A 25,539-nucleotide genomic window follows, 5' to 3' on the forward strand; every position below is an offset into this window, starting at 1 on the left:
ATTATATGAACTGTTAAAAACTCTATCATCGCCTTCCTTTGCTCTATACTTTAAAACAACATTAAACTTCATCTTATGTGATCAGCAGCTGGTATACCCATGGAGAGTGTGGCTCAAATAAATTTTGCTATTCATTTTCATCCCAGGGCCGTGACTACCGCCCCCCCACACCCAAGGAGTGTTCGGGGCCCAAGTTTAAGGACTAAAGATCATAAGGAACTGCCTTCATTCTTCCGTGTCCGACAGCCGTTTATCAGCCCTCGTGGCATACAGGAAGAAATAGAAGAAAAAGAAGAAAAAAAAAAGAAGAAAAAGAAAAAAAGAAAAAGCAAAAGAAGAAGAAAAAGAAGGAGAAAAAGAAGAAGAAAACACTGGAGAAGACAGAAAAAGGAAACATGGTGGCAAAAAGGGAAGAAAAAAGGGAAGAGGAGGAGGAAGGAAAGGACAAGGAAGGGGAAGAGGTTGAGGAAGAGGAGCAGGAGAAGGAGGAGGAGGAGGAGGAAGAGGAGGAGGAGGAAGACAACGTCAACGAGGAGAAAAAAAATGGACGAGGTCAAGGACACGAGAAAGAAGAAGGACGACCCTCCTCAAATCGCCACTGGAAACTATTAACAATTTTGAAGATGGACTCCACGGAATTTCCTGACCTATTCTTGTGTGTTAGGCAGAGGAACTGACCCCGGGTAAATACAAGATGGACTAGACTGTGTGTGGTGGGGTAGCACTTCAATACTCCCTCCTATGGCTCCAGAGAGACTAAAATCGCCACTAGGAACTAATGATATTTTTGAAAGTGGACTCAGCGGAATTTCTTGACCTATTCTTGTGTGTTAGGAATAGGAACTGACCCCGAGTAAATACAAGAGGGAGTACCTCTCCTCCTCCTCCTCCTCCTCCTTTCTGAAGCTGCTAACCCCACCCTTATTTACCTGTCTGTTTGTATCTCTCATCTCTCTCTCTCTCTCTCTCTCTCTCTCTCTCTCTCTCTCTCTCTCTCTCTCTCTCTCTCTCTCTCTCTCTCTCTCTCTCTCTCTCTCTCTCTCTCTCTCTCTCTCTCTCTCTCTCTCTCTCTCTCTCTCTCTCTCTCTCTCTCTCTCTCTCTCTCTCTCTCTCTCTCTCTCTCTCTCTCTCTCTCTGTGTGTGTGTGTGTGTGTGTGTGTGTGTGTGTGTGTGTGTGTTTCTTCTTCCTCCTCCCTTGCCTCCCCCTCCTTCTCCTTCTTCTCCTCATCCTCACCCTCTTCATCCTCCTCCATTGAAGCATTACGAAAGCTTAGGCAGCTAATGAGATTAAAGGTAAGATAAGATTGGGGGATCAGGTTAAGCTGCGCGTGGCCTCCGTGTTCATCTCCTTCTCTCCCCTGAGCCTGCCTGTAGTGGGTAAGAGGCCATTATCCCGGGACACGCGACAAGTACGATAGCCGGGTTACAACAGTTTGCCATCTCCATGTTTCCCCAGGTACCCATTTATCGACCAGCCAGAAAGGGAGATGAGCAGCTGGGAGGTCTGAACGTCGACTGCTCTCTGGCCGGAATCGAACCCAGGTCACGGATTTGCAGGTAGGCACGCTCGCCACTACACCACGGAGACGCACGACGTAAATTAGTGGAGGTATTGATGCCACAGCTTAATCTATTCATGTGATATAGACACACACACACACACACACACACACACACACACACACACACACACACACTCCCCTGACGGCTGCCACAACTAAATAAACCGTTTATTATTATTATTATTATTATTATTATTATTATTATTATTACACACACACACACACACACACACACACACACACACACACACACACACACACACACACACACACACACACACACACACACACACACACATACAAGCAGGGTCCGTCAGAAAGTCAATTACAGCACGGACCTGACGCAGAAAAATTACATCAAAATAGAGAAAGGCACACTCCACCCCACACACCACCATCCAACCTCCCTAGCCCCACCCTCCACTACCCCTACCCCTCCACCCTCCACCTCCCACCCACCCCAGCCTTCACCTTCCACTCCCCCACATCTCCCTCACCCCCCTTAATCCCCCAACCCCTTGTCATTGTCATCAACTCGGCCTGACAGACTAACTCAGTGTATGAAATTTTTTGAGGGGACGAGTCCATTTAACATTTCCACTGCATTTATATTACATTTCCACTGACACGGAGGCAATAGGGATCAAAAAGATCAGCAAATAATATGCTGTGAAGGGTCAACGGGTGCGTGGACGTGGGAAGGACAACAGGTAATAAAAATTATACTAAAAAGAGCTGTGGTGGATATGACCTCGCTACCTACGTATATATCACTGTCCCATTACGTTGACATATTGAAACCCCAGAATTTACTCTTTACTATACTCTAACACGACCTCTGCATGTAACGAAACACACGAGAAATTAATCCAGACAAGGAAATGTTTTGTCGGCGCCGGGGATCGATCCCGCGACCAGGGAGACAGGAGAGCCACTCCGTAACCAGTCGGGCAAAGAGGTACCCCCCTCGCAGAGTGATTTATGGGAGGTTCACCCATCAGGCAAGTCGCTGCACTACACGGCTCCCAATTCCTATTTAGATTAATTTATGTGTGTTGAGATTTCCCATTTTCTATGAACTTCGGAGAGCATGGGCCATCACTCTACCTGTTACACACTCGGGGTGACACAACAGAATCACAGGAGAGAATGCCACCGCTTTGCCACCAGTGAAACGCCAGAATTTACTTTTTAATCTGCTCCAACACTACCTCTGCGTGTAACGAAGCACACGAGAAATTAATCCAGACAAGGAAAGGTTTTGCCGGCACCGGGAATCGAGCCCACGACCAGCGAGACGGGAGAGCCACTCCTTCACCAGTCGGCCAAAGAGGTACCCCCCTCGCAGAGTGAGTTATGGGAGGCTGGCCCACCAGGCAAGTCGCTGCACTACAATATGGAACAATTAACCACTTCTGACAAACTTTTTTTTTTTTTTTTTATTTTTTTTAGGTTGCTGCCTATTGCGCCGGTAGGCATCTTCCCGGTGGGGCCTGATGGTCGGCCCAAGGCTTCTTCCAGGTGGGGCTTGATGGTCGGCCCACCCCGTTCTGGCGCAGGCGAGTGTTTATAGTGGCGCCATCTTGCATTGGCTTATGCTGCCCCCGGAACTCGTTTCTTGATTCGCTTGGACCGTGGACGGCTTCCTCTAGAGTCCGAGTTGATGGGTGGTTTTCAGGACACCATGTGGGTAATTTTAAGCCACTCGGCGGTGACTGAAAAATCCGAGGTGGTAGCGTGGGGATACGAACCCACGTCGTCCATCACGCGGTGAATGTGGGCCCAGTACGCTACCATTTCAGCCACCGCCTACCCTAAACTGGGAACACAGTGACTCGATGATAGAGACAGGCGAAAAAAAATAAGAGTAAAATATAATAAAGAGAATTATTATGGATATTTCGTCATTATTCATCAAGTAAGACCCATCCCGTTGATATATATGAACCCAATTAAACACTTCAGATAGACAGTAACTTCATGATAAAGAGACAGGTGGAAAAGTTAAAATAGAAAAGGTAATAAGAAGAATTGCGGTGGATATTACGTCATTATTCATTAAGTAAGTCCGCCCATTCCGTTGATATATATGAAGCCATTTAACAGCTTTAGAGAAACAGGATAGAGAAGAACTCCATGATAGACAGGTGATAAAAGTTCAGCGCAAAAGGTAATAAAGAAAGTTGTTATGGATATTTATCTATGGATGGAGTCGTTATTCATCAGGTAAAACCCATCCCGTTGATAGATGGTGCCAATTAACAGCTTCAGACAAACAGGGTAGACAAAAACTTAATGATACAGCGACAGGTGGAAAAGTTAAGACACAAAGGGTAATAAAAAGAGCTGCTATAAGTACTCCGTCATTATTCATTATGTAAGCCCCATTCCGTTGATATATGAAGCCAGTTAAAGCTTTGGACAAACTGGGTAGATAAGAATTCCATGATAGACAGAGGTGGTAATTAAGGTACAAAAGGTAATTAATGAAAGGATATGTAATGAATAACTTTTACCCTCCCGTGTTTCAGGTAAGGCCAATAACGGTTGATATGTGAGGTCAATTAAAACCACTTCAGGCAACCACGATGACCTGCATGTAAGTTGATGGATCGTTTAAAACTCAGCTGAATAATGTTCGTTCCAGGCCTTCACACACACACACACACACACACACACACACACACACACACACACACACACACTTCGAATTCATCACAGCGACAATTTCGGCCTCGTGAAAATATTGACGTTCCTTGCACAGTGTTTGAACATCCTACCCTTTTACCTTGATTAACTTCATTAGACCTTTAGTGTGTGTGTGTGTGTGTGTGTGTGTGTCGTGAGAGGAAGGGAAATCTTTGAAAAAATCACCAAAAAACGAAAAGAACGACTCTTTTCCATTTTTTCTTTCATTCCGTGGATCATCAACGACAGCAAGACACAGAAAGAAAGGCTCTGGAGATTTAATTCATTACCTTCCTTCACAGGCAAAAAAAAATCAAAATGCCGTAAATAAAATTTAAAGCGAGCGAACAGAATGAAAGAAAAAGAAAAAGAAATAAAATGGAAGCTAATCATTCATAACGAAAAAGAAAAAAGAAAAGGAAAAAAAGAAAAAAAAAGTAAATAACGCTGACTCCCATAAAAATAATCATCTTAAGTCTTCGTAAGTCCTGAGCCATCTTATTTTTTTTTTTTTTACTTGTGTTTGCATGGAAAGGACGCACTGGCTCTCTTAATAATAAGAATACGGTAATTCATAGTGAACTTTACTACGTACTCTATAAGTTCACGAATAGTAGTAGTAGTAGTAGTAGTAGTACATAGTAGTAGTAGTAGTGGTAGTAGTAGTAGTAGTAATAGTAATAGTAGTAGTAGTAGTAGTAGTAGTAGTAGTAGTAGTAGTAATAATAGTAGACATAACTTCAAGGGTGGGGGTTTTTTAGGCCACATTTCTGCCATCAGTAACACAATGTACAACAAATAGTCAAATACCACACCGTGGAGAGAGAGAGAGAGAGAGAGAGAGAGAGAGAGAGAGAGAGAGAGAGAGAGAGAGAGAGAGAGATCACCAAACACACAATCCCAGGCCTAACACGTGTGGTAGGGTGGGTGGGAGGCAGGAATGAATTATTAATGAAGGAGAGATTTCGCCTTTGAAGCTCTCGTCAAGGTCTGCTGTCAACGCTGAGGGAAGTGCTGACGCGAAAAATGTGACAAACAGGCTGTGACGTCGAGAATCACCTCAGTAGGCTATTCGATATATGATGCCATGGCTCTCAGTTACCTTACGAGTGTGTATTATCCCCTTCAGAGTTTTTTCAATAACCTACTACTCCTTAAATTTGTGGAGAGAGAGAGAGAGAGAGAGAGAGAGAGAGAGAGAGAGAGAGGGCGTGATGTCGAAAAATTCTTCAATAGGGACTTCCAGCTGTGATGTTCTGGATCTCAGTGACCTTATGAGCCTGTACTACCCCTTAATTAAGTTTATATTCAATAGCCTACTATCCCAGAGAGAGAGAGAGAGAGAGAGAGAGAGAGAGAGAGAGAGTAGCCTAGTCGATAGTCAAAGATATTTGTTATTCCACTTCAATCAAACGTCATATTATGTTATGGATGTGTTTGTCCATACTTCCATCCTCCTTCATCATCCCTCTTACGGTTCCACCTCCACGTGTATGTATATTTCATCCAAGATTATGTAAAGTAAACTAAGTAATCTCTGAAAAACGATACAACATGGCCTCTGAACCCATAGTCGTCTGCTTCATCTCAGCTCGACCAAACCCTTCACAAAATGGTTAGGCTTCGTTGCCCTATATGCGCTGCGAGACCCTGTACCGTATATACATGTCCCTCGCAATTGGAAAATGTACCCTACTCAACAAGAACAAACGTAAATCACTTACTTTGATGATGCAAGGGGAAGGTTTGTTTGCTGTTAGCCGTTCTTCATGACGCTGTGTTTATGTACAGAGCTTCCTTGTGTGGCCCTCGTAGAGCCAGCGCCTTTGTTGTCTTAGTTTTAACCTTGAACTTCCTCCTTTACTGTAAAAAAAAAGGAAGGAGAGATTTATTACAATATTTTCCCAGACAGATTCCAAAATTTCCTGAAATAGACAAATATGCGTAGATTGACAGCGGTAAATGAAAGGCTTAACTAGCAATTTGAAGTATATAAGACGTTATTGTTCATTGGGGTATCACTAGGGTACGTTAAGGTGCACTGGAGTATCTGGGGGTATAGGCAGGTGCATTGGGGTATCTTGGGGTAGCCTACATTGGGGTGCATTGGGGTTCATTAGGATATCAGTGTGGTACATTAAATTGGGGTATTATTGGGGTGTCATCGGAGTATCTCTTAAGGTATTAGGGTGCATTGGGGATCATTAGGGTATCAGTGGGGTGCATTAAGGTATTATTAGGGTGAAATAAGTAAAGACATCAGAAATTTGAAGCTTTTTACCGTATATGTGTTTTTTACCGTATATTCAATTGACCAATACTTATGCAACATGAAAATTCACATAAACTGTTAGTGATATCCTAATGTGTGTGTCGCTTACCTTCAAGAGCCACGACGCCCACACCGCCCAGTCCACGCCCCTCCCCAAGAGCCCACGGTCACCCACAAGAATAAACAAGTACAGTCACCACGTTTATAGTCTGCTGAATAGTAGTAGTAGTAGTAGTAGTAGTAGTAGTAGTAGTAGTAGTGAATATGTTGATTGTTTTGAATGCTTGGCCAAGGATGAGGTCACGTCAGCCTTTCTAACGGAAGCCTTTGCGTCATCACTTTTTTTTCACAGCAAGGAAGGCAGTTCAAGATTAAGCTGTCAACAAAGGCAATATTGCAGCATCCAACATTATTTGGTAGCCTATTAATTGGCACTAAATATACAAGTCCTATGTTCTCAAAATTATGGGAATTATGGGAACAAAAACAGATGTGCCAGGAAGCAAGACCGTGAAAGAATGATTGATTGCCTTCCTCCATTGGGGTATATCCCCCCCCCAAAAAAAAAAAACGTTTGTAGAAAAGATATATGATGTTTCCATAAGGTAGGTAATGAAATACTGGCACGTTACTAAAATTAACCTTAACCGTTTTCTAAATATAAGGGAGGGTTTTTTTAATGTGCTATGATGTATTTTCTTTCCTTCTTTATCGTAGGTGTCCCTGGTGATGGGGTCCCTGTGGTGCTGATGGTGGCGATGATGCTTCCTAGCGGTGACTGTTTGTTGTCATCATGGCCGCCTCTAGCTACGACCGGGCGATCACCGTCTTCAGCCCCGACGGCCATCTGTTTCAGGTGGAATATGCCCAGGAGGCCGTCAAGAAGGGGTCCACGGCGGTGAGTTTATCCTGAACTTGTCTGGGCGGATAAAAGTTACTCCTTCGCCCTAAAGCCTTGGAGGTGGAGTGTGGGGGGGCTTCAGGCGGCAACGCGGGCCTTATTTGTATTGCTAGTAGGGAAGTTCAGGGCCGAGTGTCAGGAAATCATTGTAGCCTGTAACTTGAGAGTGAAACCAGACTAGCACTAGTATTTTCTAATATTCATTCTTTCCCCGCAGCATCCAAGAGTGGAATCATCTCCCATCTCATGTAGTTCAAACCCCACTCTTGACACATTTAGGAATAGGATAATCAATCATTATCTCCCTAATCCTGGCCCTTCACCATGTCCCAATATCTTTACTCATCTTAACCCTTATCCTAATCCTGGCCTGGCCCCTTGAATCCCCCGCACAACTCCCACATATCATGCCACCCAAGAGTGACCCTCTGCAGTTCCCTTGGAAATTAAATGAAACCTACCTATGTGATGGCGTCCCCCCCGTGGAAATATTTTGGTTAAGATTCGTTTTAGTTACGTGCCAGTATTTCATTACTTACTGTATGAAACATCACTAGCTCTTCATATATCTTTTCTACAAACGGTCAACAATCATGGAAACGCTTTCAAAATCCAATTGTGAACCCCAGGAATAAACTGCCGGAAGGGGACATCAGTGGTACTGTATAGCTTGGGTTGCCACCTGTTCCATAACCCAGTAGCAGCGGGGATCATGTTTCTTAATGGTCCCTCCAAGCGAGAAAAATGAGAAAAAACCACCCCTCACACAAACCATTTCATAATATATATCAAAGTATTTGTGATCAGATTATATATCATATATTTTGGGGGGTTTATATCATGGCACAAATTTGGCCCGTCACTGCTACTCGGTAAAGCCACAAATTTGGCCCGTCGCTGCTACCGGGTTAACCCCTTGACTGCAGGTTCCCTCCAAGGAGACATTACCAAGCTACAGGAATGGAACAAAAGGTGGCTGCTTCAATTCAATGAAAAAAATGTGAAGTCATGTACCTTGGGAGGGGAAATCCAGCATACTAATACCACATGGAAAACACCACTATCTACCACAGAGGCAGAGAATGACATGGGAGTATATGTTACCAGGCTACCAGTGAAGGCGAAATCAGTGCCAATTGCAGCGGATGGGTTAAATAATGAAATTGTTCCATATTGGAGAGTGAAATGTTGTGTTCCGTTTTGAACCAATACGTAATGCCATTTTTTTCGTACCAGTATTAGGCTGTCTGAATGGTTGAGAAGATTAAATTCAGTATTTTAAAATTGTAGTGACTGCAATTTTTTATCATTCTCAAAACCAGTCCTTAAAATTTTGTATTTGTCAAGGGTCATCCTAAAATATATGTAAAGCATGCAACATAATGTCCATTCCCCCTTCCTCCTACCTCCACCAGCAGCAGCTGTCAGTCATGGCAGGCTAGAGAAATTTTAGGTTTGCCACCCATTCCTTAAAATATGGATTTGTTTCATATTGGAGTGAGATGTTTTGTTCCTTATTTTTCTGAGCTCAAGGTGGCAACCCTAGTTCTAGTATTAACTTTTAAATACAACTGGTGGCGGTGGCTGAACAGATAGCGAGACGGCCCCACATTCAGGAGGACGCGAGTTCAATCCCCGACCCGTGCCACCAGGCTGGGATTTTTCACCCGCCACCGAGTGGCTTAAAAAACTACCCATATGTTGTCCAAAAGACCACCTATCAACCTGGACTCTAGATTCTAGGATTAAAGATGAGCTCCGGGAGGGCAGCATGAGCCAATGCAAGATGGCACCACTATAAACACTCGCCTGCGCCAGAACGGGCTGGGCCAACCATCAGGCCCCACCGGGAAAAAGCCTTGGACCGACCATCAGGATCCACCGGGAAGAAGCCTACAGGCGCAATAGGCCAAGACGTAAAAAAAAAAAAAAGAAATGGCCAGCATGTTGAAAGAAAACCTCAAGAGAAGAGGCACTCCCTTAACCCCTTCAATCCGGCGATGCCGACGTCGGCGTCCGACGTCGTCACCATTGGTCCTCTTCTAAACCTCTTTAAGAGGAAGTGGAAGAGGATTAAGAGAAATTTAGAGGAGGATTGAAAGGTTTAGAAGAAGATTAATCCTCTTCCATTTCCTCTCGACCCTTTCCATACTGTGACGCCGACGTCTGCGTCACGTATGGAAAGGGTTAAGAGCACTGTCTCTTTTGCCTCTTGTAGTAACCCATCACCATCTAGTTCTAATCAGTTAGAATCAGAGAAGGATTCATGGTTGGAACCCCACCTTAACAGATAGTATACCATAGCCTCTTAAATAGTAACAATGATGAATAGTAATCTCACACTACCTACCACTGCTAAAATAAAGAATAATGAAATGAGGGGCTATGAAGACAGCCACAGGTAAAAAGCAAAATCAGAAGAGGGGAGCAGCCTGAGTCTATTTGAAGATACGCACAGTTTTATAATTTTATCTGACTTATACCAGTTCTGTTAGGCCTGGGTGTGGTGATATTAGTTGATGAAGTTCTATACAATTTAAAGTGGTGATATGTTATTATTTTTACTAAGATACCTTCAAAAATAGTCAAAACAATTATATGAAAGCTTCTGAAAAAGTTTTTCAGCCATAATTATGCTGAGAATTAATGATGCATGTTCTCCCATGACTAGGTGGGTGTGAAGGGCAAGGATGTGGTGGTGCTGTGTGTGGAGAAGAAGTCTGTGCCCAAGCTGCAGGAGGAGAGGACTGTGCGCAAGATCTGCCTCCTTGATGACCACGTTCTCATGGCTTTTGCAGGTACCGTAAAGTAGTGTATTGTAGGTTATGTTATCATGAATGCTGTTCATCTTTAGCTCAACCCTAATAATGGATATTTATTCAATGTCATACAGTACTTAGGCATTTTTAGTTGCATTTCATATTGTCTGGGGACAAATTAACTTCAATATTTCTGTATTAGTTTCAAGTACAATTATAGTATTTACAAGTATATTGATTAATTTAATAAAATACTACTGTCACAAAATTTAATTTGCATGCACAATTTTCCAGGGCTAACTGCTGATGCACGTATCCTGGTGAACCGAGCCCGCGTGGAGTGCCAGTCCCACAAGCTGACTGTGGAGGACCCTGTCACCTTGGAGTACATCACTAGGTAGGAGACTGCAGGTGTCACTGTCTCTAGCCAGGAACATGAATTTATATAAAGGAAAAAATTTATATATTACATTATTCATGGTTGTAATGTGGGATCCATCATATGTATTAGGGGCCTGTTTGTTTTACACCCATGTTATTGTTATCAGACACTTTCAGCTCTCAACAAATATATCCAAAGGCCAAAAAGGAGATTAGTCAGGTTTTCATGAGTGTTTATTCATGTTCATGATGCAGAAGCCTTGTCAAGCTATCGCAAGGCATATAAAACTACCTATTGAAATACCCACAACCTCTACAAAAGCCTCTACAAACTTATCAAATATGATGTGTAAGACTTTAAATGTTTGAGAATACAGATCTAAAGTCTGAGTTTAATTTGGTGATTGCTTCTGGCCATGACAATTATTTTCTTTGGCGCTTCAGGTTTATTGCCACCCTGAAGCAGCGGTACACACAGAGCAATGGGCGGCGGCCTTTTGGCACCTCTTGTCTCATCGCTGGGTTTGATATGGACGAGACACCTCACCTGTACCTGACTGACCCCTCTGGCACCTACACTGAGTGGCAGGTAGGTGGCCTTTAGAGGATCAAGGTGTATATTCTAGTTTTAATTCTATTGCCGTCCACTTGTCAGGATTTTTTGCTTTTGAAAATTATGTGATGTTCAGATTATGTATTTGCTTTGATTTAAATCTGTGACCAAAAAATGTTTGACCTCTACAGTTTGTTTTTGTGACAAATATATTGATCTTATGTAATAACAGCAAAGTTTGTCATCTCTTGAAACTACCTGGCTGTTTACTATCTGAAACTAAACTTTTGTTGGAAAAAAGATGGTTATTTCTTTTAAAGAAGACTGAAGAAATATTATTGGCAAAAACTAGCAAGTATATAATTATTTCTCACAACTACCACAATACCAGGCCAATGCCACCGGGCGCAGTGCCAAGACTGTGCGAGAGTTCCTGGAGAAGCACTACACAGAGGAGGCAGTGTCCAACGAGGAGGGGGCCATCAAGCTGGTGGTGAAGGCCCTGCTGGAGGTGGTGCAGTCAGGGGCCAAGAACGTGGAGGTGGCCATTATGAAGCCCAACGAGCCCATGAGAGTACGTGGTGACATGTATAGTCACTGTTTGCTGTTTAATAGTAAAGGTCTGAGAATAGATGAAACCCCTATCGGTAGATGAAACCATCTACCTCCCCTGTGATGCCATTGTGTGACTTTGATGAATGAATGGCTGTACTATAGTGTTCATTCTACTTTCAGATGCTGGACATTGATAGCCTTGAGAAAATTGTTGCAGAAATTGAAAAGGAAAAGGAGGAAGAAGCAGAGAAGAAGAAACAAAAGAAGTAGTATAATGTCCTGAGGACTTAGGTAGATTAGGTTTAACTAATTGTGTGGACAGCTTTCCTCCCCTTCATGATAAGGATAATATTCAAACATCTTTGTTATTTGATTTACAATAAATGTAAGAACTTTTCAGTTTATCAACTTTATTGACCCTAATTTAATCAATCACAGTCAGCCTTCTAGTACATTAATAAATAGAATAAAATATGCCCATGCAGAGGCAAGTTTACAATAAAGCGCGTTTCACACAAACAATGTTTCCTCTGTGCCAGCATCTAGTGTTCCCGGTTTCTCAGCAGCTTTTTCCAGCTTTGCTGGACCACTTGTTCACACAATAGCCTACTGGAGTTTATTCCTGCAACCAGCAGCACACCTTGCGGCCAGTCTCACACTAGCTAGTGTTTACAAACACCACCTGTGACCACCAGGGTTGCCACATTAGCCTTTTTTAGGCCAAAAAACTCAATTTTGGCTTCTTTTCAAGCATTTGGCCCAAATTATCAAATTGGCTTTTTTTTTTTTTCTTTTTTTGACAATGTGGCTTAAATATATCCCATTTGGACTCAATAAGCTTATTTGATATAATGAGTTCATTCACCACCTCCTAAGACAAACTTATATAAGTTGAAGTCTACCATGCTTTCCTGTACTCGTACACTTTCTTTTATTTTTATTTTGTTACCATGGTAATCCATGCAATTTGTCCCATTTTCTCTTATTGCTATTAAAAAGCAATAAGAAAATTTGACAAATCAGCTGGGTGGTGTTGATGGCGTGCAAGGTCCACGGCTGAATCTGCAGGAAGCTTGTGTTTGGGGTAATCAGCCTCTCGGGTCCCAGAGGCATCTATGCTCTTCTGCCAACTCGCACAGGGATTTTACTACACCTTTAGGCCACATCAACTCGTCAGACATTATATATGACTAATTTTGATGTGAGAAGGCCGCAAGAGTTTCCCAAAACAGGAGCAAAATGACAATGTTCACAGAACCACGGGAACATGGAACTTGATTACAACAAGGGTGCCAGAACTCCGTTTCAGCGCAACTCTGTGCCGAAACATAAGGAAACTTTGCTCATGTGAACCACGCTTAATACATGAGGGATTTGGGAACACTTAATCTTCCAAAGTATTCATCATTATTATACAAGACTTAAGTAGATACTTTTACAGTAAATTCTATTGATCCGTCTAAGAAATGAACATTATTATTGATACAAAGTTAAAAAAAAATCCATCTGAAAATAAATCACAAAATATCAAGTAAATGGTGCAAAAAATCACAGGACATTCACTTGTAATGATGATAAAAAATTTGATTTGGTCCCAACAAGTTCATTAGAGTATTTGTGTTTCAGGGGAAGGCACATCTTGAATAGTATGGAAGTTGTCTTTGTTACAGTTCCTCCCCTAAAAATATAATGCCCAGGCATCAGCAAGTTCATGTACTATGAGTTACTTTCATAGTGTTTGAACTCCAATATATTTTCTAATGATATTCATTTCAATTATGACAAATCAAACTGCACACATTTTTTGCCATCATTCTGATCAAGTACCCCAGAAATTCAAAGTTTTGAAGCTTCATAATTAAAAAAAAAAGTATCGAAGATCACACATGCTACTCAATGATGATGGCCACACTTGTATAATACACAACTACTAAAATTTACATCCCCGGTCTGAGCAGAAGTTGTAGGTTATATCTCTACTGCTATCTGAGGTCATGATGTTGATTCACATAACTTGCAGCACCACAACACTCATGCATAACAAAACACACTGTTGCCTCTCCATCTTTACATGTTATATACAAAACATCTGCACTGCTCACTATAAAGTAATATGTACAGGTATAAATAATGTACAAATTTTGTAAAATATTTATAACATAAAACTAGAAATTAACACCATAAACTACCATGGTAAATCAGAGAGTCTATCCGTTATGCACAGCCAGGAGATGCTTTGGCACATAGAGCGACAGAGTCTTCTTTGGTATTGACATCTTTTTGGCAACTTCCTCAAGAACTGCCATGCCAGTCACTGTCTCTTGTGGCAAGTCTGCCCCCTTGTTGGCATTGCTGATCAGTGAGGAAAGAGAAACAGTTTTTAGAGCTATTACTAAATAATATTTTCTACATTTGAGAAAACAAAAATATTGTAAATTCATAACAAAAATATAATTCAAATTTGCTAGTTATAGTAACAATAAAAAAAAAGTATTGTAATAATTTCTGACTAGACATAACTTACTTGGCAGCAGCATGAGCAGCATATGAGGTGACACACTGAGCCAGCAGCTGCAGAAACCGCAGGGTGTGGTCCTGGTGGTACTGCCGCAGCACCGTCACCAGGCCCACCACAAAGGGCTCCCCATCCACACCCTCATTGCCCCTGATGCTTGCAAGGCCACCTAAAAAGTTTAATGTGTCATTATCATCATCACACACATTCCTATTACCATTTCCTGCTTCAAGTAACTGATTAGATAAAGAACTTATTGGAAGTCAAGATTATTAATTAAATTATCCTCAGTGGAACCAATACAGTTGATTATCATGCCTTCAAAATGAATAAAAATACTAATGGAGACGTGAATCAATAGATGGATGGATGAATAAGTATATAATTCAATAAGGATGCTCACCCACTTGCTTGGAGAAATGTATCTTAGGAAACTGTGACACAACTGTGAGGAGGAGCAGCAGGGCAACAGGGGGAAGGGCTTGTGTGGTGATGTATATCCTGTCCAGCGGCTGCGTCATGCCGCACCACTCCAGGAAGACACAAAGCTCACTGGTCAGGGCACCGTCCTCGTCAGGATATGGCCTCGTTGGGTCTTTATAATGATTTTTCACATCTGCCATTAGGGACCTGCAAATACTGTGAGGTAGACTGCCTGTCCCTTTCCCTCAACACTAAAGTGGAGTTATAAGCATAATAGAAAAGTATTTTATCCCTTGATTAAAAAGTCTGAAATGCCCTCAGCAGTATCTTAACTCCCAACTTAGTTTTACTGATTTTTTTTTATCAGACAAAGTTGACATAAATAGTACTGATATAATAATTTGAAAAGGGTGCAGACACAACAAAATTCAACAGTGTCCTTGCCACTTACTCATTCATGGTGCTGAGTGCAGCTGCAAGGTATTTGGCATCAAACTTGCAGGAGGAATTGAGGCGGCTGGCAGCGTGGAGTCTGAGAATCTGCATTTGTCCCACCTTCATGAGGTGGTCAGCCATCAAGGTACACAGCCTGGTAGTGCGCTGGGCCCATCCAGTGTACTGCCGCACTGGCTGAGCTGCAAGAGTTAGGGAGTTCAAAATTATCAATACTCATGGAATGTTCTGTGCCATCTCACCACAATACTTTACTACAATGTCAATTAGCAGAGATATGAAAAAGTCCAGAGAGAACAAAAACAAAATTCTCTGCCTTTCTTTGCTGTACTACTTAAAAGTTTGGTACTATTACTGTGATATGATTGAATTTCCATTATAATATCTGAGATACAAAAGTCAGTTTTTGTTTTCCTTTATTTCATATAGGAGAGATACCATTGCAAAGCATTTGTAAATACATCTATGTTGCTCTTTACTCACCTACAACAGGAGAGTTTTGCCCCAACTGTGGTACCATTGCTTTCAGGGCTTCCTTCAGTGTTGCATCCTTCTTCCAGGCTGTCTCAACCTCTCGCACCAACGTCTGCAAAGTTTCACATCACATTAGTCTTATCAACAATAATTTACATAAAATAAACTTATTTTGAAGGCCCCCAAAAGTAACATTACTGGCAACTTTTAGACAACAATAAAACATGGGAGGCTGACTGTCACTAGGAACACACCTCTTGCTTTAATTATTATATCAAATAACATATGAGATATTGCCTATGGGTGACAGTAAGCACAGAAAAGGTGACAGATTACAACCACAACAAATACTTTGACATCAGTTTACAAGGGATAAAAATATAACAGATAAACCACCTGCAGTTCTGTGACAATGAGGAAGGCCAGGAGCTTGTCTACCCCTGTGAGTCCTGAGGTGCTGATGCTGGACTCCACTTTGTTCATGACGGTGCTGGAGAGCACCTCGGTGTGGCTGCGGCTGTCATACCACGTCCGCAGCTGAGCCACATACACTGTAGTCCTGGATGGGGGCAATATGTACAATCTTTACCACCATAACATATTTACAAGTGTATGTTTTCAACTCCTGTGGTGCATATGAGTGAGAGCGACTTTAAATTTGTCTTTTGGCCTACGAGATGTAGCCAAAATGGTACTTTCACAGAACTACCATCAATATCATAAGATGTTAATGCATCAACACCAAGCTCCTTCAATAAACAAGTTGGGAATTGAAATTTTTACAGAAAAGAAAATTTAAAGAAAGAAAAGCTGCCAAGAAATAATAGCCCACCCTTCACACAAACCATTTTTCTTGAACCAGCTGAGATATAATTACAATCACTGACACAATAAGATTTTCCAATGCACAATAAAGGTCTGAGGTTATAAACACTGGCCTGCAAAACAATAAGGCATACAAGCACAGTTCATGTATCACAGCTTATAAATCTCTAAGGTCTATCAGATTGCTTGAAATAGAATATCTCATCAATCTAATTTCTCATAATTACTCACATAATGACAAACAAATCATAAGCACCAAAGTCAGAATACAACTTATTGTTTTACAACCATCAGCACCCTATTTACAAGCAACTACTTACTTGGGGTCGGTTATTCTCAGGATTTCTCTCACCAGACGGCCGATGAAGTTAACCGAGTGAGGGTCTGAGGGAGGGAACTTAGGGATGGGGATTGCCACACTCTGGTAGATGCTCTCATGGTCAGATATTTTCTTCTTCACCAGCTGATTGCATTCCTGCATGAGGATATAAACTGAATATGTTGCTGACCATATTTCTTAATATGCCTAAAGTGTGCTAAGAAACAACTAAGACATATGGTAAACAGATCTGTGTTCAATGGAAGGATGCTTAACATCTAAGAGAAAGGAAAGGAAAGGAAAAAGTTCTACTATAGTTCCCTCATTAAGAAACTCCAAATGAACAATCGTCAGAATAGCTGTGATAAAGCACAACATTCACACACAAATGGCTTACCTGTTCCACATTGTAGTTGATGATGCGAGACATTTCCTCCTGCCAGATCTTCAGACCATACATACTGATGTAATCCTGAATGTACTCAAAGGATGTGCAGAAGCCATTCATCTGCTGGCCCACCAGAGTGAGTCGACAGTAAAGTTCGCTTCCCTGTAATGAAAGAAGACTAACAACTGGTCACAAGACTCAGGGAAATGTAAGCTCAAAGAGAAAAGGCTAACAAATAAACTGCTAAGAATTTGATGTTTAAGTGCAATAACAAGCGATACAAAAAATACTAATCTTAACATCTAGATAAAATTAATTTATTCATTCATAGTTAGTTTTTGTGTCACACAAGTTTCTACAAGCCACATTTAAGGTAAAAGTGCTGATGGAACTCACCCTGTTCTTGTATCCCAGTGAGTTTGAAGGGAGGAAAAGTGCAGATCAAATAACTTACATAATACCAAATTTATAGCTATCCTTCACTTGCCTTAGTGTACAGGTCAACAAAAAAAGTGACACTTGTGACCACAGACTCATATCATGCCAAGGAGTCTGAGGTGTGTGTGTGGAAGAGCTCACCTTAACCTTAGTGTTGAAGGTCAGTCCCTCGTGCAGTATCTTGGCTACCAGCAGGGTCAGTTCCCGCCGTACCCCATCCTCCAGCAGCCGCCGGGGGTCCACCTGGATCACCCCCACCAGTGTGGTCTCCATCATGGCCACACCCTCGGCCAGCACGGCCACCCGGTGACTCAGCTCCGCCATCTGGATCAAACATTAAATGATAACTAAACCTTTAAAGACTGCTCCATTCACTTGAAGTAATTGACATCCTCTTCCCTCGCTCGCTAATAACTATAAAGACTTGACTATTTAACGAATGAATAACAGAGTACATTGGACTGAACAAAGATGTGAGGAACACCAGCTACTCTTATAAGATATACTATTAGTCAATCCCCAAGCTTCTGTAAGATGTCAAAGTTTAGAAGAGGTTTCCAAATTACAGTTCAATATATTGCAGCACAAAAAAACAATAGTGCAGGGTTTTGTGTCCACTGGCAAATGTTTCATTACATGACCTTTGGAATATGATACATCAAACTTCACAACTTTATGAAGAATAGATGGTATACCAAATGCCTATGCTTCACTCCTTTCCCTCACCTGGTATCTTTCTGAGAGCTGAGCAAAGTCCCTCATCTTGTCCTTGTCAAGTCTTGTCGGTACCTCTTTGATCTTTTCTGTCTGCAACTTGATGAGCTTGGCCAGCAGACTAAACATGGTCTCAGGAATGATCTGCAGGACCTGACAGCACCAAAAAACACATAAAAGTTGCTTGATCATTGGACACAGATGTATTTAGTAAAGTATGCTGAACCGTCAGAAATAAAGTCTAGCAAAAAAGAAATTGATAAAAAACAACCTTGACATAGGTTCTCTTACTTTTCTAACGTAGGATACAAGCTCCCCAGAGTAGTAGGCAGAGACAGAGATCAGGTCTGGACTCCGAGCCTGATTAATCCGCAGCAGAGGCAAATCTAGACCTGACGAGAGCTTCAGAAAGGTGGCACGAAGCCGGGCCACGTGTGACGGGTCCTTCTTCACCGCAGCCTGGAACATGGCAAAAAAATATTGATTGTGCCTATGCATTTGAAAATGGGTGAATAATAAGGTGATATAATTTCTTTGATTTCAAACATCCACCATTACTCAGGCAAGGTTAAATGGGATGGAAGGAGTTAGAATAGTTAAAGAAAAAAGTTAAAGGGAATGTATATAAGTGGGCCGAAAAAAATAGTCTTAAAAAGATAGACTAAATTATGTAAGAAGAAAAAAATGTTAAATAATAAGATAAAAAGGCAGTGCATATTTTTGTAGCTTTTACTTTGCCTTCCTCCAACAAACCTGCATGATGGGAGTGTAGTCATCCACCAGGACCCAGGCGTAGGAGAGGTCCGATATGAGGGAGAGAGTGACCAGCTCATCCTCGTTGACTCCTGCCACCCTCACCAGTGACTGGAGGGCCGTCACCATCTCCCCGATGGCCTGTACCACACCAGCACTTGACTCAAGGCCGTGAAACTCTGCAACATGAAGAAACGTGCTAAGTAGTTCTTGATATTTAACTTTTTTATTCACTTATCAAGATCAGTATATTTTTTTCACACTGATTCCTTCCCATCTATTATAGTTCGCTGATGTTAATGTTACTTGTAGGAGGCTACAAGATAAGTTTGTTGTATGTTAATTTTTGTTGGTAAGATAAATGTGATGTGAAACTCTTTGGACATTGGTGCGAGAGGTTGAGACAGCCTGGAAGAAAGATGAAACACTGAAGGGAGGTCTGGTAAGGCATGGGTGCAAAGGGCAGCAGATAGAGGTCTCACTAAACTCCCTTCAAAGCAAAGAGTAGTTACAATAGGAAGTAAAGAAAACCAGCTTACCCTTCACTTCCTTCAGCGCTTGTATCAGCTGGATGATCTTCCGGCCCGATGGTCCCGGCTCATCAAGGTTCAGGCTCGTGATCTCTTCCCCAATGTCTTTGAACCACTTGTTGAGGCGGTCATTCTTCTCCACCCGAGCCAGTGGCCGGTTGCCAGAGAACACCTCCGATAATTCTAGGGCCTGCTGGTTTGCCAACGTACGATATTTGTTCCAATTTTCCTCCTGAAATAACATACAACTGACATCACTGCATTCAGGTTATCAGAGGCTTAGGGAAAACTGTAAAGGAAGTAACAGGTGGCAATGGAAACGTCACTTGATAATTAGCAATTCACCGTTTTCTTCAACAATTTGCTTTAGCCCACACCATATCAGCATAAGGTTTAGAGGAAACTAAAATAAGAAATGAAGAACCAAAATGTACATCAATATTTCCTGTACAGCATAAAAGAAAAGGAAACATAAAGGGCCAAGGAATGATGGAGGAGAGCTCTTCATCTTAAAAATATTCCCATGAAACAGGAACAGGATATCCTCTTCATTGTACTTCAAGAATCAGGCTCAATAAAAGGATCAAGGGAGGCACAGCACTCATTATTACTGGCCTTGGCAATCAATGAAGAGGCTCTTTACTCCTTACCTTCTCCGAAATTAGCCTTTTGTATATCTGGGTGAGGTCGTGTTCCAAGGAGGAGGTGTTGAGGAGCAGTTGAAACAAAGTCATGGGCGTGTACTGCAGGTCAGCCACCACCTACAGGACAGGGAGCCACACCATTAACTCACACTGAAGCCAATGAAAGCAATCAACTTGCCATCATTGTCTGCTATCCAAAAATCACCAACAACACACATAGTCCATCATACATAAGCATCAACCAAAGAAGAAAACTAATATTATTCACGGCACAATTACAAAAGCTACTTCCTTGCCTGGTCTCGCACAGCCTTACACCTCCTGTTGCTGTCAGCTCCCATCTTGCTGAGGGAGGCAGCGTGCAGCATGACCCAGCGCAGCACCACATTACACTCCCGCAGGAGGTTGAGAATCTTGTTGCTGTGGTCCAGGACGCGGCCCTGGGAGAGCGCCCCGTCAGCACGCAGCTGCTCCGTCTGCTTCAACAACTTGGTGAGCTTGGCATTCATTCTTGTGGCTTGGTCTCTGATGTTGGTGACCTTCAAATAATCATTAATAGGTTATTCTTTTAGGATGGAGAAATAATAAATAAAGCACTCCAAATGCCAAATGCCAATGAGGAAAGTCAGTCAAACAAAACACCAAGAAGTATACATTAAAACTGTTTGAGTAATTCAATAAACTGTTCAGAGTAGGGCTTCTTTCTTTCTTTTGAAATACTGAATCTGAGGTGGCAAAACAGTCCATGTTTTAGAAGTTGTATGACAATACCTTATGGAGATCACCACTTTAACATCATGCCAGACATTTTAAATACTATGCAAACAATAATATCCAACAATACTTCAGAGCTCTTGGCTGTCCTCACCTCTAGTGTATTGTTGAGGGCCTGCTTGGCAGCCTTATAAGGTTCCCAAGCTTCTATGAGGTTAGTTGTCAGCCCCATGTAGTAACTGACAACCCAGTTGTCGGGGAAAAACTTGTCCACAATTTCCCTCATTTTAGCGGTTTGTGAGTTGAGGATGTTGGGCGTGAAGTAGAGACACACATAGAGCATTGCCGCCTGATTGGCCAGCGCAGCGGACCGGTGCTCTGGAGAAGGGTACGCTTGCACCTGGTAAGGGAGAATAGGTAAAATTAGGTAAATTAACCTAAAACCAAAAAAAACATGCCTGTTTATCCATTATACAGTACTACACAAAAGATTCAAGTATCTATAACTGCAGATAAGTAAACCAAGTCTTGGAAAATTAAATAAACAAAGACAAAATAAATTGAAGCACAACACAATATTTCAAATGCTTGTTCCCCACCTGGTGATAGATGTCATCCGATCTTAAGTAGCCCAGTGCAAGGCTGACATAATTATCTGGGATCTCAACTCTCCTGAAATACAAGAATCATTGCATAAGATTATTTATTTTATCTACACTGCAATATGTGCTACAAATGATCATTAAAAATACATACTATATGGGAGGAAACAAACTGGGAACTCTCAATTTCTTATATTTAGAGCCTGGGAATTCTATCCTTTCATGGGTTTTGTGTCCCTCCCCATAATTAACAGTCAGCCCAATCCCTGATGTGGATTGGTTGGGGTAGAAACTGTAACCACTTAAATCTAACACACAATCGTCTTACTTGAAATAGTCCTCAGGATAGTTCAGGGGCCTTTTAGTGCCTGGGAGGGTGGAATACCCCGTTGATCTGAGAAGTTTACAGACATCATCAATGTTGGTATCACTTGATGCCTTCTGTCCAGCATATCTGTGGTGCGCTACAATGATCCTCTCCCTCACCAGGCCAGGGAAGAGGTAGTCCACCACCAGCAGCATCACACCATATAGATACAATGCTTCGCACTACATGAAAGAAGCCGAAAGAGCAGAAATCAGTTTTAAATGAAGAGTGTGTCTATCAAATAAACCTTAATAGTAAAAAATGCTTTAGACAGTAAATTATCAAACAGCCACATGCACCATCATACCAAACAATTACAACATTTCACTCTTAATGTAATGATTCCTTATTGGAAGGCATCAAAGCTGACAAAGAATTTCAAGTAAAATAAATACCTCAACATGAAAAGCAATTTCTTAAAAGCCAATGCAGACATGAATCTCACCATAAGTTGCTTTCCATCAGCATTTAAAAACATGTTTTCCAGAGTTCGTTGGATGAATATTCCCTCATTGAGATCTTGCAAGAATCCATTTAGATCCGAAACATATCGGTGGATGCTCTCAAAAGCTGAATAAATCCTGCTGAGAATACTTCTGTGGCTTTCACGGATTTCATCATCAATGTCCATCAGAACCTGCAGAATAACATTGCCTGGGGTAGTACAATATAGACACATTGCTGTTCTTATATCTTTGCCAAAGGTATAAAAAAATACATGGAGTGACAATGCTGATTAGTGTCACAGAAAAATATACTTACTGATGAATTTTCTATTTTCTTGTTGAAGCCCTCTGCAGCCTTGAAGTATGTGAAGTCTAAGATGATATCTCCATATTTCTGTTGCTCTGCTCTTGTTTCCAATCTGAAATTTTCAATACACTCTGTAACATCTTGAAGTATTTATATTTCTCCCCCTTAAAAATGGTAAAAATATAACCATTCAAATTGTAAAATTGTTCTCCCTGGTAGTGCCACACTCACCTGGCAGCACTAGACATGCCAGGGATTAAACAAGTTCTCCATCACAAAAATAAAATGCACTGACTCACTGAAAAAAATCACAGGAAAAAATATTAAATGGAACTGGAATGTGTATATTAGACAGAAATGAAATCTCACAAGAATATTTATCTTCAAGAGCAATAGCAATAGCTGTTCCACAACTGTTCAGTCTGTTAGGTTTCTCTATTTGTCTGATCAACTCTCTTTTTACAGTGTCAAAAGCCCTGAGAAGCTGTCCAAAAGTCTGTGTGCTCATTAACCTCATTGAGTAAACAGTAAGGTAGATTGCAAAAAGAAACAACAAAGGTAAAATATATTCCTTTCATACACAGCACACCATGACTCACCTGAATACCTGTGGGACATAATCAGCGAGCCTCATCAGCTCTGCTATGATGGAGTTTCCCCGGGCCACCAGCCGCAACACCGCCTGCCCGCACACATTGTTCTCCGCTAAGAGATCCATTTCAAACCTCAAAGCGCAACCTTCCCCTGAAAAGAAAATAACCAAGCATAAATTCAGTCATTCATCAAGGATATTAATCTGTTGTTCCTCCATCATTTCTGGTTTTAGAGCTGAAGTCTTCTCATATCTGGTGTAAAGGTAATATCAGCTTGTTAGAGAAGGTGCAACATCAATACATGAAGCACATCACCAGATTACATGACTTAGCCTAGATTACAATGCCTGTCTTCCCACCCTTAACCCGTATTCAGCATGTGTAAGATTGCTTAGTGCTGACCTCATGGAAGACTTTCATGGACTGTCTCATATCAAGCCTTTGGGTGCTTTTGAGCTTCAGACAGTTTCAAGAACTCTTAACCTTTAAAACACCAAAGAAGAATTCGATCAGAGATGTACTGCTGAAGCATAAAAGTACAAGGCAAAAGTAATGTTAATCAGTATATAGCGCACACAGTCTAAAACCAATGTGTATTTACTTACTATATATCTTTTCCTCCATAGTACAATCTAAATTTCTGAATGCTTTTAATACAGAGGCATATGACACACATCCTCCCCCAGGAAAACCTTAGTGCTTCATTCTTATATATTGCAAAATGATGATAGTAAAATCTATTGTGTTAGCTACCCGAGCCCATATATATTTGTATATATACATTTTCCAACTAATATATGATGCTGGTGACGTCTTCCCGTGCCATAATTACCTGGGATACTGGTGACAGGTGTTCCCGTGTCTTAAATACCTGTGCTACTGATGACAGGTGTTCCCCACCCTATACGCCCCTCTCTGATTTACTTATTTCCATGCACTGCCATACGAATTAAGCTTGTTTATGGGCCCTGTGTTAGCCTCAGAGCTTTAATATATTGTAGTGGTGGTGACAGGTGTTCCCGTGTCTTAATTACCTGTGGTGCCGCTGATGACAGGTGCCCTATACGCCCCTCTCTGATTTACTCATTTCCATGCATTGCCATACGAATTAAGCTTGTTTATGGGCCCTGTGTTAGCCTCAGAGCTTTAATATACTGTGGTGCTGGTGACAGGTGTTCCCGTGTCATAATTACCTGTGGTGCTGCAGGTGACAGGTGCTCGCCGCCCTACACGCCCCCGTCACAAGACCACTGATGCCCACGGTAACCCTTCTGGTCTACGTGTTTCCATGCATTGCCACGTGAATTAAGCTTGTTTATGGGTCTTGTGTGTGCCTCAAAGCTTTAATATAATATCCCATTCAACTGGAAACATAAAGAACACACAGGACCTGAGAAATATTGAAAGAACATCAGTGTTTACCTCTCCGCCCCCTCGCCTGGAGCAACGTTACCGGATTGTCGTACTCAGCCTCTTATTTTACCGATTTCTGACCCCAAAACTGCCTCCTGGGCCCCAATAGCGAGACTCATTCATATTTATCGTTAAAATAGTTAATACCTGATATTTCTTGGCAATAGTTATGCGTCAGAAACCGGTAAATACTATTCTCTGAGTACGATAATCTGGAAACGGTGGACTAGAGAAAATAGTGACAGTGTTGGGGAGACTCTAACATTATTTTCAACCCCCCCCCCCCCCTCATTATATTATTATTGTGTAGTATTGCTGTATTGGATTGGATTGGATTGGATTATATCAGTAGTGTATTGTAATAGGCCAGTAATGCATCAAAGGCCGAAATCTGAACCCTTAATTGATGCTATTGGGAGACTAACATTACTTTCAACCCCTTTATTATATTATTATTATGTTGTATTGTATTGGATGAGATTATATCATTAGTGTATTGTAATAGGCCAATAATGCATCAAAGGCCGCCACCTGAACGCTTAATTGATGCTATTGGGAGACTAAATTTTTTCAACCTCCTCACTGGACTGGACTGGACGGACTGGATTGTGTTGTATTGGATTGGATTAAATTATATCATTAGTGTATTGTATTGTATCATTAGTATATTGTAGCCTATTGCTGTGTACTGTATTGCACTTATCATCCCATTAATTTACGGTTGGGATGGCATGTTCCTCCCTTCTCCCTTGTTGTTTACCTGTAACAATAAACTATCAATCAATCAACTATACCTCGATCTCGCTATATATCTGCCCCTTCCACGCGCTTCCACTTCATTATCTCATTGCATTAATTCCTCTCCAGATATCTCTACATATGCTTTATAATCTCTTACCTGCCCAATGATAAGTAATTAAACGAAGAAAGAAAATTTTTGATATGATAAA

The 25,539-nt window shown here is 41.5% G+C and overlaps 2 protein-coding genes across 3 annotated transcripts; one reads left to right on the top strand and one right to left on the bottom strand.

The window, feature by feature from the left end:
• Nucleotides 1-7,255: 7,255 nt before the first annotated feature.
• On the top strand, nucleotides 7,256-12,070 carry LOC126981539 (proteasome subunit alpha type-7-like). The gene is made up of 6 exons (XM_050832740.1): nucleotides 7,256-7,420; nucleotides 10,095-10,221; nucleotides 10,477-10,579; nucleotides 11,008-11,152; nucleotides 11,508-11,690; nucleotides 11,852-12,070. Exons 1-6 carry the CDS (start codon nucleotides 7,316-7,318, stop codon nucleotides 11,939-11,941), a joined length of 753 nt encoding a protein of 250 aa, XP_050688697.1. The 5' UTR covers nucleotides 7,256-7,315; the 3' UTR covers nucleotides 11,942-12,070.
• Nucleotides 12,071-12,570: 500 nt separating this feature from the next.
• LOC126981538 (WASH complex subunit 5-like) lies at nucleotides 12,571-24,687 on the bottom strand. Of its 2 annotated transcripts, none has more exons than XM_050832738.1 (22): nucleotides 24,599-24,687; nucleotides 23,183-23,327; nucleotides 22,593-22,695; nucleotides 22,276-22,467; nucleotides 21,792-22,012; nucleotides 21,461-21,533; nucleotides 21,016-21,261; nucleotides 20,444-20,686; nucleotides 20,154-20,264; nucleotides 19,513-19,735; nucleotides 18,974-19,152; nucleotides 18,512-18,679; nucleotides 18,233-18,373; nucleotides 17,648-17,830; nucleotides 17,078-17,230; nucleotides 16,682-16,836; nucleotides 15,933-16,095; nucleotides 15,546-15,648; nucleotides 15,061-15,244; nucleotides 14,590-14,816; nucleotides 14,196-14,355; nucleotides 12,571-14,023 (listed from the first exon to the last, which is right to left on the bottom strand). In XM_050832738.1, the coding sequence occupies exons 2-22, from the start codon at nucleotides 23,299-23,301 to the stop codon at nucleotides 13,879-13,881; spliced, it is 3,492 nt and encodes a 1,163-aa protein (XP_050688695.1). In that variant the 5' UTR covers nucleotides 23,302-23,327; nucleotides 24,599-24,687; the 3' UTR covers nucleotides 12,571-13,878. The 2 variants fall into 2 exon arrangements, with proteins under 2 accessions (XP_050688695.1, XP_050688694.1); XM_050832737.1 differs by lacking the exon at nucleotides 24,599-24,687 and adding an exon at nucleotides 24,370-24,589.
• Nucleotides 24,688-25,539: the final 852 nt, after the last annotated feature.

Source organism: Eriocheir sinensis, chromosome 48, assembly GCF_024679095.1.
Source record: "Eriocheir sinensis breed Jianghai 21 chromosome 48, ASM2467909v1, whole genome shotgun sequence".
Taxonomy (NCBI): domain Eukaryota; kingdom Metazoa; phylum Arthropoda; class Malacostraca; order Decapoda; family Varunidae; genus Eriocheir; species Eriocheir sinensis.